Raw genomic sequence first — 18,095 nt, 5'->3', positions numbered from 1 at the left:
AGTCCCAGGAAACGAACCCATTCTCTTTATTCCCACAACTCAACCCTGGGCTGTCCTCTGTCCACAGAACACTGATGGGAAATGCATCACATGAAGGCACACCTTTGACAATGAGCTAAATCTTGAGGACTGAGAACGTCCACGGAAATCAATATACATATTTTTGCAGGCTTCCAACAGCTGAGAGCAAATTTTAATGGCAGTGGATAATAAATGTGTACTCGTTGAATAATCTTGCCTTCCTCCATGGTGAGTACAGGTGCTGTTTTTTTCAGATGCTTTTTGAAGATCACCAGTTTTTGCTTTAGAATTTAGACATCGTTTTTGCTTTGTGTGTTTCCTTCTAAATCTTCAGTGGACCTGGGGATGGGGGAACCAAAAGATGATCATTGTAATGCTTCCCGGATGCATTTGTGAAGAGCACAGTGGTCTAACAATGATTCTTTACTAAATGATGTGGGAGCGGGGAAAATGGTTCATGCCTAAAAATAGCAAAAGCATTTAAAACCTGTCATCAGTCATGATTGCACCTGACAAAACTGTTGTCTGATGACAGCGTTGGATGTACCTGAATGAGCCAAAGGAACAGTGTTTAAACGTGAAAAACAGTAAGTCACTTTCAGTAACCAGGCGAAACATTTTAAAGTGTCAAACAAGTTTACTTTTTCTTTATGTAAATCAGCTTTATGAAAAGCATCTTACCCTGAGTTGTAGATTGTATCTTTAAATCTCAGAAAATGAGTTCAGAATAGACATATCTAGTTTTACAGTCATTACAGGCTTCTGAAATGTAAAAGACAAAATAATTCAGTAAACTTAGGATACATATCCATAGAAGCTCTTAAAAAATTCTATTTTAGTAGCTGATAGTTGGGCCTGACAGAACCAAGCATTAACTGGTTTTTTTTCCTGGACTATATTCAATAATTTATTCTTGAAAATGGTTTAGAAGTGCACCTACATCCTCCTCTCTGGATTTTTTATATGATACTCTCCCCACCACACCCTTCCTTCCTCCCCACCCACTCATCTGATGAAATGTGTTAGGAGCCATGGTACTGGTTGCTATTGGTTTCTTGGGGTGTGCATATTGTCCCCAACCACCCCAACCTTGGGTTCCTAAAGCCTGGGAGTATGGTGGCCTCACAGAGACCACTGTCCCATTTTGATAGCATCTCTTATCCCAAACTGTGGCTCACCCTGATCTCTTGGTGCCACCTGCCTGAACACAGGGGTGACATAATGTATCTCCTGGGAGTGTCCAGTCCCTGGGTAAAAGACAAGAAACAGAGTTCTTGGGCCTATAATCCAAATCTCTGATCACTTGAAGGCAGTGGCTTAGCCAGCTACCCTCACAATGGCCTGTAGCCTCTGGACTTTGCAGAGAGGACTTACCATGTTCGGCTATGGGAACAGATTGCTTTGGTTCTAAGCCAGGCACAGATTCCTCACCTGTAAAATGGGAATGGTATAAATTGGGATTAGTGGTGTTTGCACCAGACAGGGCAGATAAGTTGCTTAGCACTGTGCCTGGTACATGGCCAGTGCTCAGTCAACACTGGCTGGGATTGTTCTCATTGTTGGCCAATGCCCTGGGTCTGTTTACCATAAAGCAGCAAATGATGCCAGCTTTAAGAGGTGATCATAAAAGAAATTAGAACACAGTGTGGATCATTCTGAACTGATAGAAAAAAAATCTCCAAGGTATGTAATTAAGTGAAAAAATAACGGTGTAGAATGGCATATCTATGACATGCTACCATTACTACCATTTATTTAGATGCTAACAAACACATGAAATGTCTGTAGAAGGATTTAAAAAACTGTTGCCCTTGGAAAGTGGGATTGGCAGTCAGGGGTGGGAGGGAAGCACTATACTCTGCTTCTTCAATTTTTTTACCCATATGTCTGTATGACCTTTAAAGAAAAAGAAAAACCTAAACCAACCAAAATACTCCAAAAAGTTCTCTCACCTGCTTGGTTTTCACAGATATTTGCGTATATTCCAATTTCCATGGGTCTATTTCCGTAGTCTCTGGGTACATTGTCTTTCATAGCTTTTCCTACATAAATTGATGGAGAGTTATTAAATTAAACCAATTCAGCCACATTTTTTTCTCATCTCCTCTGCCAAGAAGCAGAATTCCCCAAAGATCTGAAAGAAAGAATGACCTGTTCCAGTGGCCTAAGCTATTGCCTGTTGAAAGAGAAACATAGGCTCAGCAAAGAGTCAATGTCATCTGCTTCTCTAAGGCAGGAGCCCTTCTGATTTATTTTCCCAGTGCTGCACATGACACCCTTTGCCTATCAGATTATGCTTGAGATGGTCAGAGACACATTTTCTTTCCTTTGCTGAAAAGAATAACCTATAAAAAAAAGCTGTGTATATCTGCAAGAGGTAGTAAATTACCCAGCTGAGTTCTGTTTAGCCCTGGCCAGTACTTAAGAATGTTAATTTCACTTTTTGTACGACCCCAGGCTTTATGTAGGAAGAGGAGACAGGTCTTAAAAATGTATGAGATGCCATACATTTAAGATTGAAATCATATCATACATCTTTTCCGACCACAGCAATATAAGACTAGAAATCAACTGCAAGAAAAAAACTGGAAGAAAAAAACACAACAAACACATGGAGGCTAAACAATATGCTACTAAACAATCAATAAGTTACTGAAGACATTAAAGAGGAAATAAATACCTGGAGACACATGAAAATGGAAGCACAATGATCCAAAATCTAAGGGGCTCAGGAAAAGCAGTTCTAAGAGGGAATTTGCAATACAAGACTACCTCAGGAAATAAGGAAAATCTCAAATACACAACCTAATCTTACATCTAAAGGAACTAGAAGAAAAAGAACAAACAAAACCCAAAGTTAGTGGAAAGGAAAGGAATAATAAAGATCAGAGCAGAAATAAGTGAAATAGAGACAAAAAGTAAACAATAGAAAAGGTCAATGGAACTAAGAGATGGTTCTATGAAAAGCCAAACAAAATTAATAAACCTTTAGCTAGATTCAACAAGAAAAAAGAAGGCTCAAATAAAATCAGAAAAGAAAAAGAAGTTACAACTGGACACCACAGAAATACGAAGGATCATTAAGAGATTACTACAAACAATTATATGCCAATAAAATAGACAATGTAGAAGAAATGGATAAATTCCTAAAGATGTACAATCTCCCAAGACTGAATCAAGAAGAAATAGAAAATATGAACAGACCAATTACCATTCAATATGAAATTGAGTCAGTAATCAAAAAACTCCCAACAAAAGTCCAGGACCAGATGGCTTCACAGGTGAATTCTACAAAACACTGAAGAGGAAGGAATGCTTCCAAACTCATTCTTCGAGGCCAGCATCACCCTGATATCAAAACCAGGTAAAGAAACCACAGAAAAAAGAAAATTACAGGCAAATATCACTGATGAACATAGATGCAAAAACCCTCAACAAAATGTTAGCAAACCAAATTCAACAATACATTAAAAGGATCATACACCATGATCAAATGAGATTTATCCTAGGGATGCAAGGATGATTCAGTATCCACAAATCAATCAATGTGATAACACCACATTAACAAGTTGAATAAAAATCATAAGATCATCTCAATAGATGCAAAAAAAGCTTTTGACAAAATTCAGCATCCGTTTATAATAAAAAAAACTCTCAACAATGTGGGTATAGAAGGAACATACCTCAACATAATAAAGGCCACATATAACAAGCCCATGGCTAACATCATACTCAATGGTGAAAAGGAGAAAGCATTTCCTTTAAAATCAGGAACGAGACAAGGATGCTCACTCTCACCACTTTTATTCAGCATAGTATTGGGAGTCCTAGTCACAGCAATCAGACAAGAAGAAAAAAGGAATCCAAATTGGAACAAAAAATATAAAACTTGTCACTGTTTGCAGATGACATGATACTATATATAGAAAATCCTAAAAACACCACCTAAAGACTATTAGAACTAATAAATGAATTCAGTAAAGTTTCAGGATACAAAATTAATATGCAGAAATCTGTTGCATTTCTATACACCAATAATGAACTGTCAGAAAGAGAAATGAAGAAAATGATCCCATTTGCAGTTGCACCAAAAAGAATAAAATACCTAGGAATAAATCTAACCAAGGAGGTAAAAGAACTGTACTTAGAAAACTATAAGACACTAGTGAAAGAAATTGAAGATGACACAAACAAATGGAAAGATATATCATATTCATGGATTGGAAGAATTAATACTGTTAAAATGACCATATGCCCCAAGGTAATCCACAAGTTCAGTGCAATCTCTGTCAAATTATCAGTGGGATTTTTCACAGAATTAGGACAAATAATTCTACATTTTATATGGAAACACAAAAGAACTTGAATAGCCAAAACAATCCTGAGAAAGAAGAACAAAGCTGGAGGTATCATGCTCCCTCATTTCTAACTATACTACAAAGCTACAGTAATCAACACAGTATGGTACTGGCACAAAAACAGACACATAGATCAATGCAACAGGATAGAGGGCCCAGAAATGAGTCCACACTTCTCTGGTCAATTAATCTACAACAAAAGAGATAAGAATATATGATGGGGAAAAGACAGTCTCGTCAATAAATGGTGTTGGGAAAACTGGACATGTGTAGAATCAAACTGAACTACTTTCTCATACCATCCACAAAAATAAACTCAAAATGGATTTAAGACCTAAATGTAAGATCGGAAACCATAGAACACCTAAAAGAAAAATAGGAGTATGCTCCTTGACAGTGGTGTTAAGGGAAACAAAAGCAAAAATAAACAAATGGAACTACATCAAACTTGCACAGTGAAGGAAACCATCAACAAAACAAAAGGCAGCCTACTGAATGGGATAAGATATTTACAAATGATATGCCTGGTAAGGGATTAATATCCAAAATGTACAAAGAAACTTATGCAACTGAACATCAAAAAAAAAAAACAAAAACACCCAATTAAAAAACAGGCAGAGGACCTGTATAGACATTTTCTAAATAAGACACACAGATGGCCAACAGGCACATGAAAAGATGCTCAACATCACTAATCATCAGGGAAATACAAATCAAAACCACAATGAGATATCTCCTCACACCAGTCAGAATGGTTACCATCAAAAAGATAAGAAATAGCAAGTGCTGGCAAGGATGTGGAGGAAAGGAAACTCTCGTGCACTGTTGGTGGGAGTGTAAATCGATGCTTCCAACTGTGTAATACAGTATGGAGGTTCCTCAAAAAAATTAAAAATATAATCCAGCAATTCCACTTCTGGGTATTTTTCTGAAGAAAACAAAAACACTAATTAAAAAAGATATATGCACACCTATGTTCATTGCAGCATTATTTACAACAGCCAAGCTATGGAAGCAATGAAAGTGTCCATCAACAGATGAATAAAGAAGATGTGATATCTGTATACAATGGAATACTATTCAGCCATAAAAAAGAATGAAATATTGCCATTTCCAGCAACATGCATGGACCTAGAGGGTATTATGCTAAGTGAAATAAATCAGACAGAAAAAGATAAGCACCATGTGATTTCGTTTATATGTAGACTCTGAAAAAGAAAACAAATGAACAAACATAAAACAGAAACAGATTCATAGATAACAGAGAGCAAGCCAGTGGTTGCCAGAGAGGAGGGGAATGGGTCTGAGGCAAGTGAAATAGGTGAGGGAGATTAAGAGATACAAACCTCAAGTTACAAAATAAATGAGTCACAGGGATGAAATGTACAGCCTGGGGAAGATAGTCAATAATACTGTAATATCTTTGTATGGTGACAGATGATAACTAGACTTATGGTGGTCACTTTGTAATAGAAATTTGAAGCACTGTTGTGCACCTTGAACTAACATAGTGTTGTAAGTTAATTTCATTTTAAAAATGCTTTATGTTACAAAAAGAAGTTTTAATGTATAAGATGTATACATTTTGACATCTATTTTTAGGTTTTCTGTCAATTGAGTCCCTGCCTTCTCTGAATTAGGACCCTCTAGAGATGGAAGAAGACCAAGAGCTGAACATTTATCACTTAGTTCTCTCCCCAGTTCTGACAGTATCTCCCCCATAGCCCCATTCTAGAGGTCAGAACGCTAAGGCTCAAGCAGGGAAAGGAGCCCCCTTGGCTCATGCCCCTTGGCTCGCTGGCAGGTGCCGGTGCTGAGACCCCAGCTGTCTTTTGTGCAGACCTCAATATTCCTCCATACTTGTGTGCCAAATGTAAAGGCCACTTTGAAATCTTAACTAGGGGTCATAAGATGTGAATTGTGAAAAGTAGTAAATGGGACTTAATGCAGCACTTAAGGCGGGGCAGAAAGGAATGAAGCTCTTGTCTCTCTTCATGTACTGAGCTTCCCCCCAAGTGGCAGACCCAGTGAGGACGCTAAAAAATACAAAGCAAAGTTCTGGCCATCAGGACACATGCAGGCTTCGTGCAAAATGAAACTGTGGGGCCTCTTGTTAAAAAATTATTGAGATTTGTACACCCACGTTCAAAGCAGTACTAGTCACAATAGCCAAAAAGCGGAAGCAACCCGAGTCCATTGATGGATGAATGGATAAATAAAGTGTGTGTGTATATACATCCATATGTGTGTGTATGAATGTGTACGTGTATAATGGAATATTATTCAGCTTTAAAAATGAAGGAAATTCTGACATATATACAACACTGATGAATCTTGAGGACATTGTGCTAAGTGAAATAAGCCAGTTACAAAAGGACAAATACTATATGATTCCATTTATATGAGATTTCTAAAGTAGTCAAGTTCATGGAAAGTAGAATGGTAGCTGCCAGGGACTGAGAGGAGGGAGAAATGGATGGGGAGTTACTGTTGAACGGGTACAGAGTTTCAGTTTTGCAAGATGAAAAGAAATGGACGGATGGCAATGGTTGCACAAACTACGAATGTACTTAATGCCACTGAACTGTATATCTAGCAGTGGCTACAATGGTAAATTTTAGTGTTGTGCATATTTTACCATGTTTAAAAAAATAATTTTTTAAAAAGTGAAAAACATGTGCTAAGAATTTCAAAACAGCAACAGAGCATTAAACCCTCTCCCTAGCATGGAGCCCTGTGTGACTGCACAGGTCACACACCCACGAACAATCTCAATAAGGAAGCCTTCACCAGAGAAAAGAGAACTAGGCTATAAGTAAACCAGCCAGAGGAAGTCCTTCACTACCTTCTCCTTTTGCCTCTTTTCATTTTCTTAACATCTCATTTCTAATTCCCTTTTCTGTCCGTATCCAAAACGCAGGGGAAAGAGTGGAAAAGCTCCCATGACACTTACTTGCTTTGTACTTTGGTAGCATCCACAATGCCAGGATTAGGATTATTACCATTAGCACCAGTAGTAACCCCGGAAGCAGTAGCTGCAGGCAGAGAGGACAGCTGTCTCCACCTAGAAGAAGACAGCATTCACTGGTCACTGCATAGCTTTCTTTTCCAACGACATTCAACTGTGAAATGTCCTGGAAAGGGCAATCACCACCGTCTCCCACGTGAACCAGCATATCGTGCACCCCGGGTCCCTGTTCTGCTGTGGAGACCTGCAACTCTTGATGAGAATTTCTTAAGGCAAGAAGGTCCACAGGGGTCACATGTGAGGAAGAGAAAAGCAGCACAGCACTTAGCAGACGGATTACTGGCTATGTTGTTAGGGTCATAAGCCTCAGAACAGCCTGGCCATTTATTGGGTAAAACCTTTAATCATCTTGGCATGATTTATGTCACTCAAACAGCTACTACTTGTTGAGTATTAACTATATGCAGACATTGTGTTAAGCACCTTACAGGCATTGCCTTATTTATCTCATTGGTATTACTCCCATTTTATAATTAAGTAGAGTAATCAGAGAGGTTAAGTGACTTTCCTAAGGTCACACAGCTAGTGAATGGAAGGGCTGTGATTTGTAGTCAAAAGCCTGACTCTGGAGCCTGACTCCAACAGGCCACCTCACTTGTTAGAACTTACTGAACTCCCAGGTGTGGGCTCTGTTCTTCTGAGGATGAGGCCAGGTGAAGTGTTCAATGCCGAAGCGTACCTATTACCCTTGTTTACCTAATTTTTGTTCTTTCTCCTTTCTTGACCCAATGTCCCTTCATAAGACTGGTTTAAATCAAGAATTCTCAGACTCCTCATAAGTTCTATGCTGCAAGATGGCATTACAGAGAGAGCCAGCCCCAGCCCCGGCCTCCCCACTTCCCACCCAGGCTCTGACCTGTACCCTAAGGGGTCCCACGTACATGTGGACCCCCCACCAGCCTGCATGGCCAAATGCCGCCCCTCAACCCCCTCCAACAGTGGTCCCTCACTGTGGTCCACCCTTGGGAGGATGAGCTGGGAAAGAGACTTGTGCAGGCCCTGGAAGTTGGGTTCTGATCTGATTGGTAGGGAATTGGGGTCTAGGTACCCAGAGTGAGACACAGAAAAGTGGGGACATAGGGTCCAGGTGGGCACATCCCCATGGCTTCTGGGAAGATTATGGGAAGGCACATGGCTAAGACGCACCAGAGTAGTGTCTCCCAAAATCCAAGGCTGGGCACCCTTCTTGCCACCAAGCTAAGGACGCACTGGAAGCCTAGACTTACTAAGCATTTACAATGGGGCAATAAATAGCCAAGTGGGTGGGTACAGGTGTTAGAAATCAATAAAAAATGATTAAAAAAAAAAAAGCAAAAAACATCAAGACCCAGTAGCTTCACGAGAGATGCAAAGTCTAATGTGACTGCTTAGAACTTGTGCAGGGGAAAGTCAAGGCAGGAAGTCTTAGTACGAGGTCCCTTCCTGCCCCAACTTCGAGGCTTTTCTATGGTTCCTTTACGGCAGAAAGCAACCCCATCAGAGCATGTGGACCCTACAGAAGGAAAGGCACTTAGAAGCAGGTGGGTAAAGTGGAAAGTGGGTGGGCAGAGAAGTAGCTGCAGTTTCTGGAAGCAAATCCAGACCCTATTGAAAGAGTTCAGGTAGCTCTTACCTGTTGAGGGTATGGTGACAGGTTGACTGTATTTCGCATGGTCAGGCAATGTGTTTTTAGCTTCACACTTATACTCTTTCCCTTCTCCACTGTTATTGTTGGTTAAGTTAAATTCGGCAGGCTCCCTTACATCCTTGGAAATAGCTGGTGATATGGTGATGTTTTTTTCAAAGAAAGTATAATTGATGGGCAGAGAGCCATTGAATGAGATGCATCGCAGCATTATATATTGATCTGTTTTTGTTTGAATGACACTGATGTTCAGCACTGGTGCAGTCACTGGGTCTAGAAAAATGAAAACGTATGTTTAATGGATAAGCAGATTGGGTTCACTCACTCAGTCCACAAACATGGATGGACCCCCTACTCTATTTGGCTGTTGACCCAAAGATGGGTGACACCCCTCTGGAGAAGTCAAGAAGCTCACAGGAAGCTCCACTGGGGAAGATCAATGGGTATGTGGTTAACCCCATGCAGTGTGGCATGAGCCAGGTTCTGAGAAAGCCAGAAGGTTGAGGGCATCTCTCTGCTTTGAGGAATCAGAGCACAAACTTGCCTTTCATCAGAATTCACAATTTGTTTATGGTTGACAGTGAGTATAATTTTGTCAAAGGTCTCGTTCTAAGTATGTAGTTGAGAGGTGCTTTTGTTCCCAATAATTATAAAATTACAGTGTTTTTTTAATCAAAGAAATCTAAAAATATTATCTTTTCTAACAGTAGTCATTTATAGAATTCAGCTGTGCAACTATCTTCCACTTCCTCCCCAAAGTAGGAAGTAACACTGATGAATAGATTCAAGGGAAATTCTTGACCAGAAGTGAGTGGGCTTGGTAGGCTCTGTCAGATCATACCCTACTTCATGGGAGAATCCAGCAAATAATTTATTTTCTAATTCATTAATAAAACAGTATTCCAGGAAAAGAAGGATAATTGTTGAGTATCCGTCAGGTGTTGCGGTCCCTACTCAGATTATCTCATTTCACTTCACAGCAGGACTACAAGGTCAACAGCATCATTCCCATTCCACAGATGAGCCAGCTGTGATTCAGAGAGGCCACACCACTAGTCAACGGCAGTGCCAGGGCCAACTCCCAAGCAGATGCTTTTGTTTTTAACAACATCAGTTTGGCATAGAAACAGTGAAATATGGGGGCCATAATATAAGTTAAATCAAAGAAAATAATTTAGAGTCCTCTTGCTTCATCCCGCCCCTGAGCAGGAATCCCTGTGGCAACATCCTTAACAGAGTGGTACCCAGTGTTGATGGCCTCAGAGAGCAACTTTGTTTGGGAACAGCACCAATAGGATGGTCTTCCTATGGAACTGAAATCTAGCTCCTGTAATTTTCAGCAAGGATGAACTGAAACATTCATGAGGAGCAGAGAGCATGGACTTCTCTCTGAGATAAGATGATTCAAACTAGAACAAGAATTGATGTGTAAGGTGACTGGAAAGATGTAAACTTCCCTGAGAGTTTGTAAAAGGCCTGGTAAAGGGCATCACAGTATCACGGTGATCAAGGGAAGGGAGTTGTAACTCAATAAATTAGTATATTTTTTAAACTTCAGGGAGTTCTTTAAGGCTCATTCAGTTGCCACTTTCCCCATAACACTTTTCCTAAATCCTCCAGGCAGATTCTCCCTCCTTCTCTGCCTCCTCCTGCACTTGGTGCCATCCTCATATTATTTTTTCTGCCTCTTATAAATGATGCACTTGGAGGGCTCCTGGTCACCTCAAATGTAATCTGTTTGAAACTGAACTCTAGTTAATCTGCAATCAGTAGGCAGATAAACATATATGAAAATCCTATTCTTTGTTAAAGTGTTTTCATTTACTCAGTCATTCATTCCTTTTTTTAGTTATTAAAGTATAGTTGATTTCCCATGTTGTGTTTCAGGTGTACAGCAAAGTGATTCTTTTCCATTACAAGTTCTTACAAGATACAGAATACAGTTCCCTGGGCTATACAGTAGGTCCTTGTTGTTTATCTATTTTTATATATAATAGTTTGTATATGTTAATCCCAAACTCCTAATTTATCCCTCCCCCCTTTTCCCCTTTGGTAACCATAAGTCTGTGTTCTATGTTTGTGAGTCTATTTCTGAAGACTTGGGTTTTTTTTAATCAATTGATTTAAGGCTTCAGCCTCACACAGGAAGCTAGTGGTACACAGGTTCCCCAATGCCCAATCTGTTGCTCTTCCTGCCATATCAGGCTGCCCAGTCCAGCAGGAACCTGACCACCGGAGAATATTATCAGCTAGGGTACGGCTCTCCCATAACCCACTACATCCCAGACCGTTGTGTATGGTCTTCTTCTTCTCACATTTCTTTTACAATTATGGCTTCTATTCAGATTGTGGTCAAATTTGTCCGAAGGTGGTTGGTTCTAATCCAGAGCCCATGGCATCCCTTAAAGTCCTATGCAGAAATTTACATCTGTAGTCTCATGAGCACTTCTCAGGGCAAGTATCTATTGCTATCATTAGATTATTGCAGTGGTTATAACCTAAAAAGCTGAGAACGGTTGACCTAGAGCAGAGGTATCCAATAGAATTTTCTGCAGTGATGGAAATGTTCCCTGTCTGTATTGTCTGATACAGCAACCACCAGACACTGTGGCTATTGAAATGCGACTAATGAGACTGAGGAACTGAATTTTTAATTTCATCTAATTTTAATTAACTTGAATTTAAGTTTAAATAACAACATGTGGCTAGTGGCTGCTGTACTGGAGAGTACAGATCCAGAGAATCACTCAAAAGATTTGATCAGTTAGCCAGGGCTCCCACATTTAGAAAACTCCAGCTACAATGTCACCTTATCAAAGTCACCTTCATGGGTGAGGCCAATGATGCTAGGTTGTGAGAGCCTTGGGGTGGGAAGATGGGAGAGAAAAATACAAAAATAATAAAATGTGGTTGGGTGGGAAGAGTGCTGGCCGATGGCCACTGCAAAGGGAGGGAGGTGGGAAGGGGCTTTGAAGACCCTTGCCATCGGGTCCAATGTTGATTCTAAGACTTCTTATTTGAATCATTAGAGAAAAAGTCATTTTTGCCTACACAATGAAAATCCTAGAAAAGATCTCAACAATTTCCCAAATTGTTGATACAAGACTTTTTGTCTTAGGCAATCAGCCTATTATTTATTATTGGAAATAGCCAAAAATCTTTGGGAGAGAAAGTGAAATGGAACTATTAAGAAATAATATCTCAGTGACACACTCTCCAGGCTCTTGAGTGACTGTTAGCAAGCAGATCAGAGAGAGCATCCTGGGACAGGAAAGAATCCCCCAAATCGCAGGCCCCCCGAGTAACAAGCACTCTACTTACCAACAAATATGAAGTTGAACTCACGACTGTATTTGAAACAGTTAGAAACTTGGGCTTTGCACTTGTAGGGGCCCAAATCCTGGGCATCTGAGATCCTCAGGTTTAAAGTCATGGGTTCACCTTTTCTATCCTGGATTTCCAGGTGTTTCTCACCCCGAAACAAAGAATAGGTGATCTGTCGTGATGTGTTCTCGCTGAAACAAGAGAGAGATACATTCTGACCCCTCACGACTGTACTCATTTTTGAGTGCAAATTTGGAGAAGGGAATTCTGGAAAACAAAATAACACAAAGAAAGTCCTTGTTAACATCCATTGATAGTAACTCAGTGGTTGTCCAGCCACATTTTGTGGGTCATGGTTGTGGAGACCCTCTGTTCCTGGCAAAGCTTCCACAGATGGGGAGCGGAGGGTGTTCAGCAGGCTGAACAATGCGTGAGGAAAACTTAGGACCTAGAGAGACCCCCCCTGGTGAGAGATGGGTGGCCTTATCAAGCTCCTTTGCGCTGGCTAGGAACTGGCTGCCACTCATAGCTAGACACCAGTTGCAGACAAGGCCACTCTGAGCATGTTGGATTGAGACAAAAACAAGTTGACTCCATAATCACGTCTGAACACAGATGACGACATGAACATAGTCCAGACACAAAAATGGCCCAATCTTCCTCTAAACTAGTCCATAGGAGTGACTGCTGCTTCTTTATCAGTCACAGCTTTTGCCTTGCGCTGCTCTTATCTTTTAGGTAAGAATTACTGATACCCAACCATAGTGTTAATATCTACCTCCTGAAAGAATCCAATTCAGAGTAAAGCCTGCTGCTTTGACTCTTCCTAACATCACCTTACACAAGTCCAAATCTTACCGGAAGACCTTTCCATCACCCTCTTGCTGAGACATCCCACGGTTCTCATGCATGGTATGCAATTTCTCTCAAAACCCAGCTTTGTTCAACTACGTGTGTGTCCCTGGTGATCTTTGGCTGAAGGACATAATAGTTTGTATCTCTAAAAGATCAGGGTTCTTCAGTAAACAATACCATTATGACACCTAAAAATTAACAATATTTTTAAAATATCATCAGATAATCTAGTTAGTGTTCAAATTTCCCCAGTTGTCTGATTTTTCTTGTAGGATCCAGAATGGTCCATTGTAGTTAGCTGATATGTTTCTTACATCTTTTTTCACTGATAGACTTTTCCATCTCTTTTTCCCCCCCTGCAGTTTATTTGTTGAAAATAGCAAGTTGTTTGTTCTGTAGTGTTTTCCATGGTTTAGATTTTATTGATCACATTTCCATGGTGTCCATGTTTTCTGTTCAGAGGCTTGATGAAATTCAGATTAGCTTTTTTTTTTTTTAGCAAGAAAGCATCATAGGCAGTAGCGTGTCCTTCCATGAGGAGCCACATCGTGTCTGATTATCTCTCTTTTTGTTTGTTAGCAGGCTTTGACAGTATTCAGCCAGAAGCATTATTTCATTAGAGGTTGCAAAATGGTGATACACTAATTGCATGATTCCTTCTTCATTTGTTATCCAAAATTATCTGAAGAGAAACCCCATTGTCAACTCTTTGGTTACTCCACGGTAGAGTTTGCATAGAAAAGGCAGGATAGATGCTTGATTCTCTCCCATTGTTGACCAATTTTGAAAATAATGGTTTCCTAGCACCTTATAACAGTGAGGTATTTTTCTTTTATTGTTGTTAATTTTTGTTTAAGAATCATCATGAACTCATATATTTAAACATATTAGATCCATTGCAAGTGTTTTATTCTTATTGTCTCATTTTTTGGCTATAGGGAAACTGGCTCCTGTGTCTTTTTGCCACAATCCCAATACTCTGATCACTTGTGTGCTTGTATTTCACTATTTAAAAATGTTAAGGGAAGAAATAACCCTCATCAGAATATCTAATGTAAAAAAATAAAATTATAAAGAGGGGAGGGTATAGCTCAGTAGTAGAGCACGACGCGCTTAGCATGCACGAGGTCCTGGGGTCCATCCCCAGTGCCTCCATTAAATAAATAAACCTAATTACCTTCCCCCCAAAATAAAAATTAATTAATTAATTAAAAATAAAATTATAAAAGAATTAAGAGGACTATAAGGAAATGTTTTCATATCACCTGCTTGGAAAAGGTCTTCCAAGCAAGGCACACAAAATAGGAGCCATAAAGAAAAGACTGAAAAAATTAGCTATCTTAAAACTTTAAAGTTCTCTATGGCAAAATTAAGACAAGTGACAGCCTAGAAGAAAATACTTAAAACATAAAAGCATAGGATTCTTTTTATATACGTAAGCCAACAGCAAATTAATAACTAAACAAAACACAATCAAATAAATGGGCAAATAATATGAATAGATAATTCCCAGAAGAAGAAACAATGCTGGGGCTGAGGGATGGCTTGAGTGGATGAGGGGTTGAGGCTCCTCAAAAATGCCACCAACCTCCCTCCTACTCTTTGATCTGGACAATTGATGTTTTCTCAGCCTTATGTAAGCTCAATGTCAAGATAAGATCTCCCCTCTCTTTCCAACCAGATAGCGATCCCTAAATGTCCTTTATATGGGAGTGCTGGAGATTTCATGGTCAATAAATATGAAAAAGATGCGCAGCTTTATGAGTTATAAGGCAACCACCAATTAAAACACTGAGGTGTTATTTTGTGCTCATCAGATTGACACAAATTCAAAAACTAATTGTATCCATGTTAGAGAGAGGGTGGGAAACACACTCATCCATCTGCGCGGTCACTGGCGCAGCATGCTGGGAAGGCACCTGAGCAGTACCTGTAACAATTCAAATGGACATGCCCTTGGACCCAGCAATTTCACTTCTAGGATTTTATCCTACAGAAATGCTCTCACGCTCATGTGTCCACAAAACATGTTTCATACAAGGATGTTTACCGCACTACTGTTTCTATTACAAAGAATAAAAATGGAGCAACTAAGAAGGGGATGGTTCAGTGAATTATGGCTGAGTTCCATTATGAAATACCATGCAGCTGTTGAAAAGAAGAACTAAATCTATATTTTCCTCCTAGAAAGATGTCTGAGATACATTGCTAATTTAGAAAAAGGACAGGTCACAGAAGAGTTTGTTTACTATGATACCAAAACGAAAAGGACTGTTAATAGTGGTTGCTTCTGGAAGTGAAGAGGGGCAAGGGACTGGGGGGTGGGAATATAACAGAACTTTTGTTATTTTATAGTAACAACGACCTAGGCTGGCAGTCACTGATGGTTCACCATTCATCAGGTGCTTGTCTCAGTCCTGACAACCACCCTCCCAGGGAGATGCTTTTATTATCCCCACTTCACAGAGGATAGAAATTAAGCATAAAGGGGTTTCCTCAAGTGCCCAGACTGCCAGCTAGAAAATGGTAGAACCAACGTTAGGACCCCAACAGGCTAGCTCTATGAAGATAAACTGCCTCCCAGCATATATTTCTAATGTTGCTTGAATTATTTTACAATGATTGTGTGTTTATTTTCTAATTTAAAAAACAACAACAGAGAAAGAACCACTTCATTGTAAAAAACAATCTCAGTATTTTGTCTCTGAGTCTCAGGAAAAATTTTCCAACCCTCTCCCTAAAAATCACTTCATTTTAAACAGTAGGTAATGGAAAAGACTTTCCTCTTTGGTTGTTCATCTCAAAGCATAGAAAAACCTGTTCACGAATGCTTGTGTTTACAGCCAGCCATCTCTCACCCTTTCTGTGAAAACAGCTTTAGTATGAGAGGGAAGTAAACCAAACTTACCATTTGTTTTTCTCATTCTCTTGCAATCCAGTGCTGCTTTTTGAACTGAAAGGGAGAAGAGGAACACGAGAAAACTTTTTTTCCACATGGCGTTTTGATTTGGAGATTCAAGCCTCAAAACGGTAAATGAGCCTTGTATGTGACACAAGGGAAAAAAAAATGACTCCAAAGAACAGTTTGTTCAAGAGGCCACACATTCTCCTGAGTGATGTCGGGGAGGAGGGCAAAGCGGGCGGGGTGGCACCCGGGCGGTGCGTCGCTCAGAGAACTTCCTCCTTTTTGATCAAGTTAAAGAAATCAGAGTTACGTGGACAAGCTTGATACAGTATGACTGGTTGGGGTGACCTTCTGCTCCTCTCAGCAGAGAGAGATGTGACGGAGGTGCCTCTAATTCAGGCCAACTGGGAAGTTGCAGTGGGAAAATTAAAAAGTATTGTCTTTATGTAAACCCACCTGATCGTCTCTCTCTGGATTCGTCCCGTGTCAGAATGAATTGAATGAAAGTTTGGTTTAGTTTTGAGAAGCAGCATTGACTGTCCAGAGAGACACATAGAAACATGGCGGCAGAAATGCCAGATTGTGTTGAATGCTGGTTCCTAGGCCCCGCCCCAGGCTTACTGGGGATGAAACCTGGGACTCTGAATTTTAACAAGGGACCCAGTGGTCTCAGAGTCTCTAAATTACAACCCGAAGTGACTTGTGATTCTGACTCATGACTCTGCAAAACGTATGCCAAAGCAAAGCCACACGTTTTGCTTCCCCCAGCCTGAAGTGGAGAGTAGGAAGTGGTAAGGGGTCCGAAGTGACAAGAGCTGTGACCAGGCTGGGCCGCTTGGGTTATTGATTCTTGTTGCCACCCAGGGTTGGCCCTGTTGGTCTCTTGCATTCCTGTGGATAGGTGTCCTTTCTGTGAGGAAGACAGGTCCCTGCCCAAGTACCCGTTCTTCCAGAACATCATCCAACCTCAATATTAACTTACTCCAGGTGCTCCTTGCTCAGGCTTTCCAGGTCCCAGCCTGTGGTGGTCCTCATTCCCAACCCGACACCTGGCCATCACTGGGAGTCTGACCAGATCCAGGGCCTGCTGCCGTCACCCCTACTTCCTCCTTGTCTGGCCACCACTGTCTGGAAGCAAATCATCTTATTTAGCCTTCAGTTTGTAAAAGGCCTTTTTTCCCTTCTAACGGTAGAAGTTACTTCTCAGGCACTGACTCTTCTAACATAGGTGGTACTTAGCGATTGACGGTGATTTCATACTGTGATATTGGTATACATTTCTTTCATCAGAGAAGAGGGAGGGAAAGAACCCCACAAGTTTAATTGAGGTGGGATGACCCTCAATGCCAGAATTTCTGCTAAAGGAAATTGGAGGTTTCATTTTTGAAACTTTCCACCAGCATCTCATCAACCCTGGCGTGAGTGGAGGGTGGAGCTGGGTTCCTGAGAACAATCATGCCTGAGAGAACAGAGGGCCCTTCCAAAAAGCTGACGTGTCAGGGGCATTTCTGTGTGTGGTACTTTCAGCTGGGGCAGGAAGCTTGTAGACTGCTGCTTAGACACAAAAACAGCAAAAGAAACCAGAGGAAGAGCTCCTTAGAGCTGTTAGTAAACATTGCTAAGAGTACTTTAGCGAGGCCCTGGAAAAGGAACATAATTTGTCAAAGGCTACACAGTACATCAGAAATGATGTCTCAAATGGAAAGGGAAAAAGTTCATCCATGGACCTGGCACATTCCTTAGGTCCCAAATCATGGCAAATCCGCATAGTCGTGGTCCACAGTGATTCACCATATTGATAAGCTTGATGACAATAAATATAGTCAAACAATAAAGTTGAGATTTCTGTTGTCTAAGATCTTTTCTTTACACTGATAATCTCATTTAATCCTTACAAAACCTCTATGAGGTGTGCACAGGTATTATTAAAAATATTTAACAACCAGTAAAGTAATATGAATATATAACTCAATGCATGGA

The 18,095-nt window shown here is 40.4% G+C and overlaps 2 protein-coding genes across 5 annotated transcripts in view; one reads left to right on the top strand and one right to left on the bottom strand.

The window, feature by feature from the left end:
* Positions 1 to 18,095, top strand: part of POLG2 (DNA polymerase gamma 2, accessory subunit) — a 68,819-nt gene that overhangs the window by 25,182 nt on the left and 25,542 nt on the right. For 2 of the 3 annotated variants that reach the window (XR_012499616.1, XR_012499615.1), the window contains one exon: positions 16,150 to 16,240. The gene's annotated coding sequence lies outside the window, so the exon portion shown is untranslated. Of the gene's footprint in view, positions 1 to 16,149; positions 16,283 to 18,095 lie in introns of those variants that run through there. The other variant, XM_010948675.3, reaches the window with a different exon arrangement.
* MILR1 (mast cell immunoglobulin like receptor 1) lies at positions 10 to 16,252 on the bottom strand. Of its 2 annotated transcripts, XM_010948679.3 has the most exons (9): positions 16,119 to 16,252; positions 12,353 to 12,622; positions 9,020 to 9,304; positions 7,333 to 7,443; positions 1,974 to 2,063; positions 1,396 to 1,452; positions 1,200 to 1,268; positions 703 to 783; positions 10 to 360 (listed from the first exon to the last, which is right to left on the bottom strand). In XM_010948679.3, exons 1-8 carry the CDS (start codon positions 16,204 to 16,206, stop codon positions 731 to 733), a joined length of 1,023 nt encoding a protein of 340 aa, XP_010946981.3. In that variant the 5' UTR covers positions 16,207 to 16,252; the 3' UTR covers positions 10 to 360; positions 703 to 730. The 2 variants fall into 2 exon arrangements, with proteins under 2 accessions (XP_010946981.3, XP_074199597.1); XM_074343496.1 differs by lacking the exon at positions 1,200 to 1,268.

Source organism: Camelus bactrianus, chromosome 16 (assembly GCF_048773025.1).
Source record: "Camelus bactrianus isolate YW-2024 breed Bactrian camel chromosome 16, ASM4877302v1, whole genome shotgun sequence".
Classification (NCBI taxonomy): domain Eukaryota; kingdom Metazoa; phylum Chordata; class Mammalia; order Artiodactyla; family Camelidae; genus Camelus; species Camelus bactrianus.
This window is presented reverse-complemented; position numbering and strand designations above follow the sequence as displayed.